At 34.4% G+C, this 14,221-nt stretch overlaps 3 protein-coding genes across 3 annotated transcripts; 2 read left to right on the top strand and 1 right to left on the bottom strand.

Annotated features, from left to right (window-relative positions):
- Window positions 1–892: 892 nt before the first annotated feature.
- LOC117123041 (protein LSM14 homolog B-like) lies at window positions 893–5,280 on the top strand. Its single transcript, XM_033268860.1, has 7 exons — window positions 893–1,120; window positions 1,721–1,904; window positions 2,426–2,767; window positions 3,119–3,310; window positions 4,014–4,149; window positions 4,418–4,646; window positions 5,190–5,280. Exons 1-7 carry the CDS (start codon window positions 908–910, stop codon window positions 5,202–5,204), a joined length of 1,311 nt encoding a protein of 436 aa, XP_033124751.1. The 5' UTR covers window positions 893–907; the 3' UTR covers window positions 5,205–5,280.
- Window positions 5,281–7,147: 1,867 nt separating this feature from the next.
- On the bottom strand, window positions 7,148–12,146 carry LOC117123042 (proteasome subunit alpha type-7). The gene is made up of 6 exons (XM_033268861.1): window positions 11,986–12,146; window positions 11,369–11,495; window positions 10,229–10,353; window positions 9,740–9,862; window positions 9,140–9,322; window positions 7,148–8,415 (listed from the first exon to the last, which is right to left on the bottom strand). Exons 1-6 carry the CDS (start codon window positions 12,085–12,087, stop codon window positions 8,311–8,313), a joined length of 765 nt encoding a protein of 254 aa, XP_033124752.1. The 5' UTR covers window positions 12,088–12,146; the 3' UTR covers window positions 7,148–8,310.
- Window positions 12,147–12,410: 264 nt separating this feature from the next.
- On the top strand, window positions 12,411–13,616 carry LOC117123059 (uncharacterized protein KIAA1143 homolog). Its single transcript, XM_033268881.1, has 3 exons — window positions 12,411–12,627; window positions 12,930–13,065; window positions 13,377–13,616. The coding sequence occupies exons 1-3, from the start codon at window positions 12,520–12,522 to the stop codon at window positions 13,550–13,552; spliced, it is 420 nt and encodes a 139-aa protein (XP_033124772.1). The 5' UTR covers window positions 12,411–12,519; the 3' UTR covers window positions 13,553–13,616.
- Window positions 13,617–14,221: the final 605 nt, after the last annotated feature.

Raw genomic sequence — 14,221 nt, 5'->3', positions numbered from 1 at the left:
TTTGCTCAGAGGATATATTCCAGACTTCTCAAGTACTACGGAAATTCCGTAGATGGTCCTTGTTTCTAAAGAAATTTCGCCTTATATGGACGTACAGAAATAAATCATATAACGGAAATTTATCATAGGCCTACAGTAGACCCATAAATAATAGGTCTAATGTCCAGAACACATTACTTTTTTATTATGATTTTTGGTTACATTGTCCCTAAACAGCTCATACTTGTTTGATCACTGATAAATTATTGTGAAAACTAAGAAAATGTGGCCTGTAAATCTTCCTCCTGTAGTCCTAAAAAATTCCACATCAAATTGCAGATAATCGTGCCTGGGACGTTCAGACCTATTTTCAGAACAATTGGACCCAATTTGAAAGTGGCCCATAAATCTTCATCCTGTCAAGTTTATTTGAAATTCCACAGCTGTACTGCTATTTTTGAGCCATACTGTATCTTGCACTGAAGGCAAATTATTAGTTGCTACGGAAATTTTTTGTTTACTATGGAAATCTGAAGACATAGTTACGGAAATGCATTTTATGAAATTGAGAAGTCTAATATTCCTCACGTAGGCCTTACTTTACAGTCAGGATTGCGTGGATGATACGGGAAAATTGCTAAGAAAATAGGTGCTCTGGACTTTACAGTCTGACAAAGAGGCCATTGGAATGCCAGGGGGGGGGGGGGGGGGGGGGGGGGGGGGTGGTGATTGGAGGCAAAGGCAAGAAAGCTATTCCACATCCTGACCAATCTAATAAGAATACTGTAAACAAGTCTGTTTTAAATTATTCAACTAACAAGAAATTAAATAAGAATAATAAATTCATTATTCATTGTGTATTTATTAATAGTGAGGGTCCATTTAATTCAACTAAATACTGTACGTGGCTTGAAATTAACTAGAGCACATGATTAAAAATTGCTTATGTTTATTTTGTTTTCTAGTTCGTTCCTATGGAACCGAAGACAGACCAGCAGAGCGGCCCATAGCCCCGCAATCGCAAGTTTATGACTTTATAGTATTCCGTGGTAATGACATTAAAGATATTCATGTTTGCGAACCACCAAAGTGCCCGCAAACTTCAAGTTCTGAGCTGGCTAGAGACCCAGCCATTGTGCAAGTAAGTCTCATCGATCAAATATGTTTAAAATATGCACAGCAAAAGAATTAATACACACTTGGTATTTGCCATTCCAATGTGAGGAATATCCGACTGTCATTGACTGATAAACAGGTGACTAAAATTTAAATTGCCCTCTAAAGGATATGAAATAATTAATTAAAAGATTACCAGTGTTTACGTTATAGGATATGATAAAATATTATTGTCCTATTTAGATAACTGCAAGTTAAACATTAACTAAAACTAAATTAGTTTTGTAAAATAGTGTATGAACCCTTCATAATGAAATTGTTACTTTGAATTATGCATATTGATTAACTCATTAATAAGCAATTAGTATTGTTGTGTATTATACACTAGTGGAAATTATTATACAAAGGTTAGATTAATGCATTAAAAAATTACTGAATGCATTATTCTAACAAAGAGTACAAAGAGTAAAAAAAAAGAAACTTTAATCTCTGGTAACAGTAAGTTCGCACATCATCTACTTAAATAAAAAATTATTGTGGAAGTTTTATAAAATATGCATGCCAATTATTATTTATTCACTCTTTTATTGAGGAATCTAAAGTTGATCATTTATTTGTTTTGTAGCATTCCCATGCAAGTACTCCAGCTGGTCATGGCTATGGTTCTTTTACCCAGCCTAATGTTAGTACCGCAGGCTATGGTCCTTTCGGTGGACTGCCCTATAGTGCAGGCTATGCTGGTGCGGTGGGTAGCATGATGGCAGGCCAGCAACAGATGGGTGTCCCCGGCATGGCTCAACACACTCATGGTATGTTTATTACCGTATATGAAGCTTTCAATTGTAAAACAAATTTACCCTCACCAGTTACCGTTTTGCATTTTCTACAAAAAATTGATTTGACCCAATTTACTTTCTAATACCTTGTCCACACTATAACATTTTATGTGACAAAAAAATTTGTGATATGTGCGGCCCATATATAGGTATAAACATTGTATATTATGGCATCATCATGACCATATATGGGCACATGACATTAATTTGTCACATAAAATTTGATAGTGTGGACACAGCTAAATGCAGAGAACTCATAGTTTTCGCATTCATTGAATTATCTGATGACATTGTCCCAGATCTTCACTGTCATTGCAATTTAAAAGATTGCTTTTGTTTTATGCGCTGATCTGATATCAAACGTTTTAAATGTATTGTAGAATTTCATAAAGGAAAACCCAAGGGGGGTCACAGGGACATGGTGATTGATTTGAGTTAGAATGATTCTACATTATTTTTAATGCACAATTTATTCATAATTTTTATCCATTCAGACGTCAACAGGCAGACCCCGCCCCTTACTATACCCGTTCGCAAGTCTCCCACCATGGAGCAAGGTGTTCAAGCGTCTGGACCTGACTCACCAAAGAAAAACACCAAGAAAGAAGACAATTACCGTAATGAGAAGAAAGGCGAGGGAGGAAAAACAATTCGTAGACAAGGTTCAAAAGAAGACAAAACATCTGGTTACCATGGCAAGGAAAACAAGGAAGAAAATAAGGAACAACATATTGAGTCTAGGGAATGGCGTGATAGTCGGGAGAAACGTGACACACGTGAGTGGCGCGACAACCGAGACTGGCGAGACAATAGAGGCTGGAGAGACCGTAGAGATGGTATGTGTCAATTTGTAGCATTTTTTGTTGTGAACCATTTAATTTAAAAGCTGGATATTAATATTGGATATACTGTACAATAGTATCAGACTTCCTGATTAGTTTAAAACATTTCTTTGATCATATTAAGGGTAAATCAAGCATACACGGAAGGAAATACAATTTTTTAAATCATTCGTCCTGGTGTTTTAATGTTTACTTTGCTTACTACTATATTTCTATGGTTTATATTTAAAACTAAATATAAATATACCAAAATAAATGCTTAAGGTTGGTCAACAGATATAGATTCATCATAGTACATACACGATAATAATATGTGATCTTGAACCAATGATCTATTGTATGTAGGTCAACCTCAAAGAAGGGGAAGAGGAAGGGGAGCTGGAAATGGTGGAGGTGGTGGTGGGAGCAACCGTCCCCAGAAGTCTGGTACAGCCAAAGAAGCCATTAAAGTCGGTACAGACTTCGATTTCGCTGAAGCTAATTCCAAGTTTGACAAATCTGAATTGGAAGAACAGTTCCAGACCAAATTGAAACTAGGTAAGTTTAACCATGTCTTTTTTATGTGCTGATATATGTCAATTTTTTATATTTTTTTATTATTAAAGTACAAACGAAGAATAATGGTCTGCTACCATAAAGAAGAGGTGGTTTAGATGGACAGGACACCTACTTAATGCTACCAACTGAATCTCCAGCAGAACTATGGAAAGTCAAAAGATCTGTTGGAAAACTAAAAAACAATATGGACATCAATGATAAACAAAGAACTAAAACCTACCAACTTATATTACCAGATCTTCAGACAACTAACTGAAAGCAATGTTCAAATGATTTCATTTGGTTGTATTTATGTATACTTGTTATACTTGTATATTTGTTAATATTTTGGTTTACCTTAAACAAATTTTCAAATCGGTACACCGAAAGAAAGTCTCGAAAAAATTAGAGGGCGTATACGCTAACTCTACGAAGAATGAAAATGCATTAACTGATGGTTAAATTATACAGATAACTGTTACTGTCTTACTGTTGACTGTTACTACCTAGCCTCTCACAGGTTTTTTGCCTTCCAGACACTTGGGTGTAGTGGTGTGTCTAAAGAGTTCATTGCTTGATTTCTACTGTATATTCCAATCAATCGTTAATTGATATGAATGATGTGTAATGACTATTCAAATTCAGCTTCAAATAAAAATTGTCTCATAGGACTTTTTTTGGGGTTTTAACTATTTTATTGTAGGTAACGGTGAATGTAAAGAGGATTCAGGAAACGAAACTCAGCCAAGTGATGCAGCGCAAGAAGATGAGGAGGAAAGCTTTTATGAACCCAAGAAATCGTTCTTCGATTCTATTACATGCGAGGCGTCAGGCAGGGGGTGCGTATTCAATTAACTAACCTATTGTAAATATAGGACAGATTATTATAGTAGGCCTGCTTTAAATGAACCAAAGAAATTCTTGTGTTCTTTTACAATTTATTAATCAATTTGTTTTTTTATTCATTTTTAATTAAATATTTTAATAATGTCATTTGTTTTTACCAGATTTTAGTCCTTAATGTTTATGGAAATGTAGCTAATTTTAAATAAAAATAATCCATGAAAAAAATATAAACCAATATTTGTAAATATTAAAATGTTGCAGTCCGAGATCAAATTGGAAAGAAGAACGCAAATTAAATGCTGAGACGTTTGGTGTAAGTGCTAACTACCGATCCCGTGGTCGTCGCGGAGGATACAGAGGAGGTTACCGTGGTGGGTACCGCCCTCGTGGACGTGGTGGTTACAGAGGTGGTTACCGAGGTGGGTACCGTGGTGGAAGAGGCGGTTACAGGAGTGATCGATCAGAAAATACTGAACAGCAAGCGCCACTGGTAAGTGATAATTAAAACATCTTTAACATGTTAGATTCTGTGGTGGTTACTGAGGCACAAACCCTTTTCTAATAAATGCACCCCTCCCCCTTAAACATGCTAGTAGTCATGTGAATATTTTGAACTTTTTAACTTTGCAAGGATGGCAAACATCTTTAAAGTTGAATCTTTAAAAATTGATATTTTTCACCAACATCTTAATTAATAATTTTTAGCTCAAGTTAAACTAGTTATCTGACCAATTACCTGCCCCTGTAATTGTATTTCAATTATTTGAATTATAATGTTCCTTGTTTAATTAGTAACTTGTAAATTTTTTTATCATGAATGTTTTTTATACTGTTAAAAATATTTTTTAATGTTTTTATAGTGATTTTTTTTTATCGTTTTGATAGTCATTTTATATTTTATTTACTGTATCCTCCTTGCTAGTTGCATTTACGCTGTTGGGGGTGAAATGAAATGAAGTAAATAAGAATATTTAAAGTTTAACCATTTGATTTCATATACGTAATTATTTATTTATATTTGTTTTTTTCTCAGACTGCCCAAGCATAACCTTAGAGAGAAGAAATAAAAGAAAATAGTTTTTGAAAATGACTGCAGAAAATGCATGAAGATCAAAAAAAAAAAATTAAAAAAAATGATCAACCAGTCAAGATTTTAGTTTCATCCAGTGGGTGTGGGTTGTTCCATTAAGACACACCTACACACTCCTAATATAAACTTAATGTGCATATATGGGGTGTTATAGTGCTATTGTACCTTACACATGCAAACCTATCTTAATTAAGAAGTTAATATGCAGTTGTTTAGCATGTGCCATACACACCTCTACTGCGCATTAATTTTTTAATCGAGATAATACAATGGAGTGTTGAAATTAATTGGGATGTTTGCGAGCTGTTCCTTTACTCTTATCTGGTAGATGAATTTGGTGAACAAAGTGATTATCAATGATTTGATATTTTTGAATTATCACCAACATTGCTCTCAGTATATATGCTATATATGCATCATATGATATTGTTTGAATTAAATTAGTATAAAACATGCAAAAAAATTTACATTCATAAGTAAATGAAAATATGATATGAATAATGTAGTTTTTCATCAACTGAATGTCTTAATTTTATTTACACAACACATTTGTTAGCATAAAAAATTCAAATTTTCAGTCATATTTATTTCAATAAAAATAAAGATTTATTCTCAATTACTGTGGATAATATTTTTTTTTCGTCCAGAAGGTTTTAATCAAAAGAAATGATTGTTTCAATCAAAGAAATGTTATTTTAGTTGCATATGGTGTGCTATGATTAGCAGTTATAAGTAAATAAACATGAAAAATTGATGTGTGAATCTATTGGTTGCATCATTTATATATTTGCTTTTTTTAAGTGACAGACATAATTTTTACTTGAAGAGAGATTTCAATTTGAAGTGAAAAATGCAAAATAACATTGGATATAATCTTCATGTTACAAATGTAGTTTTTTTTTTTAAAGTTTGAAGTACGACGATACCTAAGTAAGTTAATTTAATTGAGACTTGTCTGCCATAAGCTAGTATTTATTGTCTCAAAGAGAATAATGATTTAGTTTTACTGAATCAAATTAAAGGGGAATAAAATATACGGCTCATTTTGTTATTAGTTAAGGGGCCTATGAGGCCGCAATGAAGGGTACTATTGTATTTAAAAAGAGAGACGTAGTTGTTTCACATTTTGTAGCCTCCTTTCAAAATATTTAATTGTTTTGGTAATTTTCAAGAAGACAAAATGGAAGAAAACACCAAGTGGTTTAGCTTGCTGTAGTTGTGTTAACTAAATGTTGTAGAAAATTAAAGTTTAAAAGGAAGATAACCAATCTTATTTTGCTGCTGTATTTTTTTTACATCTGTCGTGTCTGTAAATTATAGAATGTCGATCTAGCACCCTGCTCCGAAAGAGCTTTGTTGATACATAACAGCATATCTCTGACAGACTACAATATATTATCCTGTGATGCATTAATGAGGTGGCCTGGTCCCCTAAATTTAAAAAAAAAAGAGGGTGGGGGAAAAACACTTATGTGGTATAGACCCTCCTGTGAAACTCCCTCCCTGAGTTCCCCTTTTAAATCCTGGTTCCGCCACTGATACTTTATTTCGTTGTTAAATGCATTTAGAATACAATGACAATCATGATTAAAAAACGAGCACATCTAAAATTCCACGATGGAATTGGTGACTGGGACCCTTCACCACTGTTATCAACTACAGTACACTTTCATAGTGGGGCTGAGGTAGGTGTTGATTCAAACTAAATGAAAAAACTGAACCAACCATGCTGTGGTAGTGAAAATTAAAGTTTAAAAGGAAGATACCCAATCTTATTTTGCTGCTGTATTTTTTTACATCTGTCATGTCTAATATAGAATATTAAGAGTTCTGATAATCTCTAGCAGGGTGCTAGATTGAGGACATGGCTCTGCGGCCTGCCACACAGGGGCACATAGGCATTATGCCACTGTTGAACTCAAATTTACAGGGGTCTTTTAAATTTAGGCCAATTTACTAGACTTATGGTTGACATTTAACTTCCCTAATGAAACAATTACAATTTTAGTGGGGATAAAACCTTATACTTTATTTCCCTGTAAAAACACTCATGGGTTAATACCAAATTGTTTCTGTAGTGATATGTCTGTATATCAATAAACAACTGACATATTTCAATCTCATTAAATCAGACACGTCATTATTGTGGTATAAATTTATAAATTGTCATTTACAGCGTCCCAAATAAGGGAAACATAACTATCTTATTGTATTTTGCGGCGCTTGGTTATAGCCATGGTCAGCTGACTATGACAATAACACCAGCAGTAAAACCAGGGCAGCCAAGAAAAGATACTGTAACTGGAGCAAGGGTTGGTGTGGGCCCCCAGCTACGAGCATGAAGTGCGAGAAAATACTACGCAGAAGGCACGAACAAGTTTTTGGGGGGCCCTGTCAATCTGGAGGGTCCATTATTATGGGACCCATGATAATTGAAAAAAATGCTACATGCAATTTCTATGAACCCCTTGGTAAGCTTAGTCCCCGGGGACCTTCCCCCTGCCCCTCTTGGTGGCAGTGAGGAAAACCATGAAAACATTAATTTTTCCCGGAATTTGCAGAAATGGGTTAGTTTCAAGGTGATTGCTTGCTCACAAGAGTGGAAAACAGTGGTGATTTTTCGGAGACTTGGGATGCCTACATTTTGAGTAAAATGAATACAAATTATCCTTCACATCATCTTATACTCATTTTAATGAGAAAAATCAAGTACACACAAATGCCAGTCAGACACTAGATGTGTGTGTTGTTTTTTTCAATGCAGGGATTAACATAATACTTTACACTTTCACAATAATTTCATGTCGTATACAAAGAATAGCTTTACTGCTAAGAGTAGTATGTAGTAAGAAACGGTGTGTCAAACCAGAGTCCTGAGTAACCTGGAATTTCCAGCATTTTATAAACAGCAATTTAAATATGTAGTCACTTCTTAAAGAAACTTTTCATCTTGGCAGCAGGACCAACATTTAAAATTAGCTGCAAGGCCTTTACAGTTGATCACAAAAAATAACTTTACCACGGTGTGTCTTACAATACAAATTATAAAATCAGATCTAAAGTTCTATTGACTTTGGCCTCCTTTCTTTTGCTTTTTCTTTTCGGCCTCTTCTTCCTTTTCCTTCTCAATTTCGGTGACATACTTTTCGATTTCGGATGTCTCTAGCATCTGTGAATGAATATTAAAGAAGTGTTATAAATTTTGCAATAAAGACAACATGAATAAAAATAGACTAAATCTCATGGGATCAATTTCAAAATATTGTAAATTTCAATCATTTTAGGCATTATTATTGTTTTATGTTAATTTTCATGCAGCCCCCAATGAAAATAAGTTTTTTTTTATATTTAAAGACTTTCTTGGGTAACCCTAGGAATCAAATTCTGTTATTTTTCATTTTATTTAGGTTCATTGTGTTTGTCTTGTATATAAGAAATGTGTGGATTGTTGATTTTAATTCCTGAATAAAATTAAATGAAAAGAAGGGTGAAAAGATGAGGCATTACACTATTTTCTCAAATCAAAGCATGTGATTCATTCTCACACTGAAATACAAAAAAAAATAACAATAATAATTTCAGCACAAAACACACTATGGCTAACCCATGAAAGTCTTTTTTGAAGAATGCCAGTGGGGTCCTTCTTATGGTGGATTGGGCAGTATTTTTTTTTTGTCTCGCATATCCTAATATTAAAACGTGGAAATAATCTTGAATGTGCACATTTGACAATAAAGTTTACCTTGTATCTTGTACACCAGGAGTCAATCCCCTTTACCAAAGAATGTACTGCATTCTTGAATGTCCACAAGGGTCATACTGTACACTGGACCTTGTGTCACTATGATTTATCAAAATTATTACTGTACAGTATTACCAAAGAAAGAACTTACTTCCATAGGTTTGTCTCTTCTTAGGACAGCCAACTCAATATTTTTTGCTCCTGATTGAACTACTTCTAAGAGTGCTTTCACTGCCAGCTTAATGGTGTCTCTTTCGACTGATACCACCTCGTCAGAATAATGCTTCTCAAGAAATTCTCGTACAGTCTTCGCACTTCTTCCTACAGCATTAGCCTATATATACAAAAAGAACAAAGTGTGTATACTTACGTTGGAATTGAACTTTCACCTACACTTATAATGTTAATAACACCCTTGGTGAGTCACTCTGCAGTCAGATGACTTTTTATAAGGACCAACCTGGCTTCAGCTCATGCTTGGCATAAAACTGCGCTCACATTTGTTGACTCGAGCTAGCCAACTTTCCAGATTTGATTCAACCAACATCACACATAATCCGACATATCCTGTTGGCTGTGATCTTCAGGAACATTTGACCAATCAGCATTCAGCATTTTTTTTTCTGACTACTGGCTCAAAAGCTAAAGCTTTGTCAACAAGTAAAAATTTCTGTGACAATTTCTGTAATGTGTCCATATATGGGCATGATGATGTCATACTACACCCATGAGTCACAAAGCACAATCTTACCTTCCATGCATGGTAGATTCCGGCTGGATCTGTTTGGTAAAGTCTTGGTGTGCCATCATAATCAAAACCAATAATCAACGCCGACAGTCCAAATGGTCGTCTACCATTGCTTTGGGTGTACCGCTGCAGGTAGCATTATGAAACAGTACAGTAAGTCATATGATGTAAATAATAAATTTGTAATTATTTTTTCTTCTAATTTGATTTCTAATCAAATACATTGTACTGCAATATTATTATTTTATTTCGCCATCATTTGAAAAATTATATTTGGACATCTTATTTCTTATAAACGAATAATGGCGAGCCTGTTGTATTATCATCTACTTTTCTCCAACATAGCCCAGTTATGGAGTATAAAATGAGGCTTTGCAGTGGGGTTGTTTATAAGCATAAAAAAAATCCTGGTCTTGAAAGGAATTGAACCCAGGACTCTAAGATTGGAAGGGAAGGATCTTAACCACCAAGCTAGATGTTTACTGTACTTACCTGTTTTGTTTGTGCAATGTAGCGTGTAATGTATTCAACTGTTACCGGGTCCTCAACATTCAACCGATGGCTCTGACATTCTACACGTGCTCGATTGATCAATATACGAGCATCAGCTGTCAAACCTATGGCCAAATAAAAAAAATAATTATCCCTGTCTGCCTTTTTTCTTGGCTGTTGCCTCAATTTGATAAAAATTAATTTTTAAAAATTTAATCCTTCTTAGTTATAACTAAGTGAATAATTTTGTATTTTAGACTTTGGCCAGTGTTGATTATATGTGATGTTTTAAACAGAGGCAGTAACAGTGGTAGAGCAATGGGACTCAAGCCCCTCCCCTGTCGGACTGACAAAGCCCCTAATTGGCCACAACTTCTTACACCAAATCCTGGCATCACCACTGGTCGAAAACGTAATAACAAAATAAGGAAGATGTGAAAAAATACTGTCTGCTTCATATATATCGAGAGGGAAGAAATAAATTTGTTTTTTACTTTACTCAAAAATTTAAAAATAGGTGAATTTATAGACTGAAAATACAACTCAAGCTTTATTTATTTTATTTTATTAATTTCAGCCAGAACCACAAAAAACAATCAAAAAAGAAAGAGGAGGGCAGAGGAGGGCTAAGGAGAGGCAAAAGCGGTACAAAAACTACTATCACCGGATATGGTGTGCCCCTCCAGCTCCAAATTCAATATTATTAACTAATATAAATATTAATTTTATCAAAAATATAAAAATATTAAAAAATATAAATAATAAAAAAATTAAAACAGTTGGAGGAAAAACAATTAACAATCCCATGAACGAAATTGTCTAAAATAATGTTTAATTTTCCCTTTGAAAGTGCCCCAGAGACTGACTCTAGAGAGTCAGTCAGGCCTACTCCCTTTGAAAGTGCCCCAGCTTTGATTAGTACTGTACTGTTATTGTTGGGTCATATGTCATGAAACCAAAAAAATACATCTTTTACATAATCTATTTCAATTATAATCATAAATAAAGATAAGATGTTTTGCACAATTTATATTAATAAATCCTAATGCAGAATTAGAAGCATTGCTAAGCACTTTAAATTTAGGGAACACAATATTAAGGCTTTAGAATAACTATTTAAATATATCAAACATTATTAACCTGCAAATGCCATGCACACATGGTCATCTAAAACACAAATTTTCCTAACTGTTCTTTCTTCTTGGAGCTTGGCTACAGATTTCTTCTCAACTCCAAGTACAACAATGTCCTTCCCACGAACACCAACCTGCATAGTTAAAAAAAAAAGATGATGTTATCTTATTTATAATATAAATCAAAATTTTAAATTACTAATTGTTCAAACTAAAATTATCCAAATTTATTGTCGGTATTGCAGATGTTCCAAAAAAACCGCAAAATTCAGGCTTTCCTAGGCTTCTGAAAGGACTGGTTCTCAGCTCAATTATTATGGTAGCTCAAATTTGACTGGTCTCACTAGAGTCTAGGGCCTGAGTGAGTTACCCTCCTAGGCTCTAGCTAGAGGCCAGCCGAGCCCACGGCTGGCCTCTCTCTCTCTCTCAGGCCTAGTCGTCTACTACAGTACTTACTAGGCTACTATGCCTAGGCCTAGTGAGTAGTTAGAGCTCGAGTAGGCCTGACTGACTCTCTAGAGTCTATGTGCCTAGGCTAGGCAGGCATAGCCTAGCCTACCGTAATGTTGCTGAGCAAGCTAGGCCTAAGCTTTCACGGTAATTTAACTTCAAGATTGCACTCACAGCTGTAGATCCTTTCTTAACTGCTTCCTGAGCATATTCTACTTGGAAAAGATGACCGTCTGGTGAAAAAACTGTAATTGCACGATCATAATGGGACGTCATTTTTTAAGTATTTCTTCTCCCGGTTTTATGAATTCTGTTGATTCACTCACGTTTGGCAAAACGCCCTCAGTAGTTGCACAAAGGTTCCAATAATTCCTTAGGCTTGTTTTGGCAAAATACTTTTTAAGTATAGGCCTAGCACTAAACATATTGTCTACAAACGAGTTGTTTATATATTACGAAACTGTAAATACTATCATAATCATCAATTAAATATAGTATAGCTAAACGATAACCCTGTTCAAATCAAAATATAAATAAAAACTACATATATGAGGCTGGTCAAAAGGCTAATCTCAGTAAATGCCCATTCTAGTCTTATGCGGCGCTCTATCATAAACACAAATCACACACAAACTACATACACTTTGCTGTTATAATTAGTAATTACAACTGGAATCACCTGTAAGTGATTAATGTAGATAAGAAGCCATGGCAGGTAGACAGTCAGTGAATTTCAATAAGCCAGCAGAACCGAATTTTCTCAAGAAATTCAAGAAAGAAATAGGTTACAAAGAAGGACCCTCGGTCGACACGAAGGTACAGTTACTCTGTGTGTAGTGTGTATGTTCAGATGGTATTTGTGTGTTATAGTAGCCAACAGCATGGCTTACCAAATTAAATGATTAATACTTTATATAATGTTATTATCACAATTATTTATATGTACTTTTACTTTTAAATTCAACTCAAATCCATTATCAATATCACTTTGTCACACCACTCTATAAAACCCAGAATGTCCTCAGATCAGACCAAGACCTGTTAATAGCCTAAGGCTTTATTTATTAGTTTATAGATCTTATAGTGAATAATGAAAGATACAAATATTCCATTGGTAGAGACAAGAATTGGGAGGAGTAGATGACACTGACGATAGACCAGAAGAAGGGGATGAACAACCGGTGATTGTGGTTCCTGAGAATAGTAAGATAAGTGAACAGGAAATAGAAGACTTTATGAAAGAAAAGGAAAGAGGTAATGAATCATAATAAAAAAATACATATTATTTTAATGAATAATAGAAAAAGACAAAGTTAAATAAATTACTAATAATAGAAAAAAAAGTAAGCCACAGTATATAAAAAAAACAAAACATAATAAATAGAAAAAGGAAACAGGTAAATGTTTATTAAAAAGTATTTTAAAAAAATAAGCTGATATAAAGTATTTTTTAGCTAATACAAAAATGATGTCAATAGAATAAAATTCTCCTGTATTTTGAAAGAGTGATGAATTAAAAGTAAACACAAATCTTAAATTTTCAACCTCTTTCCTTTTTTTTCAAGGTGATGCAAAAATAGTTTTTAAGAAGCCAACCAAACGTCCGAGCGATGAATCAGAAGTAAACACAAGCAGTACAAAGAAAAAGAAAGAAAAGAAGGATAAAGAAAAAAGCAAAATGAAGAAAATCAAAAACAATTCTCTGCTCTCCTTTGGTGATGAGGAAGAAGAGGAAAGTTGATATAATGCACTATTTAATGAAGTCTCAGTGAGTAAATAAAAAAGAAAGAAAGAAAAAGAAAAAAGTGATCGCCCAAAACGCCTCAGAGGTTATTTTCGGGCGCCTAGAAAACAAAAACTTTGCGGACCCCCTAAGGTGGTGTTATCTTGATCAGCTCCACTTCCGATACCCTTTCGAACATTGCCTTACTATAGCGTATTGTTTAGGTTTATATTACTTCAGGGGTTCCAAGTTGAAAGGATCCACATCCAGGAGATGTGTTTAAATGAGCTTTCTAATTGTTTTGTGTGCATGCTGATACCCATTGGCACTGACTTCCGCGAGACAATTAATAATACTGTATTAAATACTCGTAAAAATATTCAAATATCATGAATTCCCAGGAGATTGGTTGTATTCTGGGAGATTCTTGCTCGCTCGCTGGAGTGCAGGAGGCCTTCCCGGTTTCCGGGAGACTCATGCGAGATGTGGGAGACTTGCGATCCCTGATGCTTGGAAGATCTGATAAGCAGGGATGAGACAATTTGCCGCCTGTCTTGTGTTCCATGAAAGAAGACATACTATACTTGTAGACATCGTATCTAGCAAAAGGGATTTTGAGGTGTTAAAGCCAGGCTCCGGAGGAAATTTTTTTCTTATGTTGAACTGATAAATAAATATATATATATA

The sequence above is a fragment of the Anneissia japonica genome, unplaced genomic scaffold (genome assembly GCF_011630105.1).
Source record: "Anneissia japonica isolate Jap-2015-1 unplaced genomic scaffold, ASM1163010v1 scaffold2999_len715162_cov194, whole genome shotgun sequence".
Classification (NCBI taxonomy): domain Eukaryota; kingdom Metazoa; phylum Echinodermata; class Crinoidea; order Comatulida; family Comatulidae; genus Anneissia; species Anneissia japonica.
This window is presented reverse-complemented; position numbering and strand designations above follow the sequence as displayed.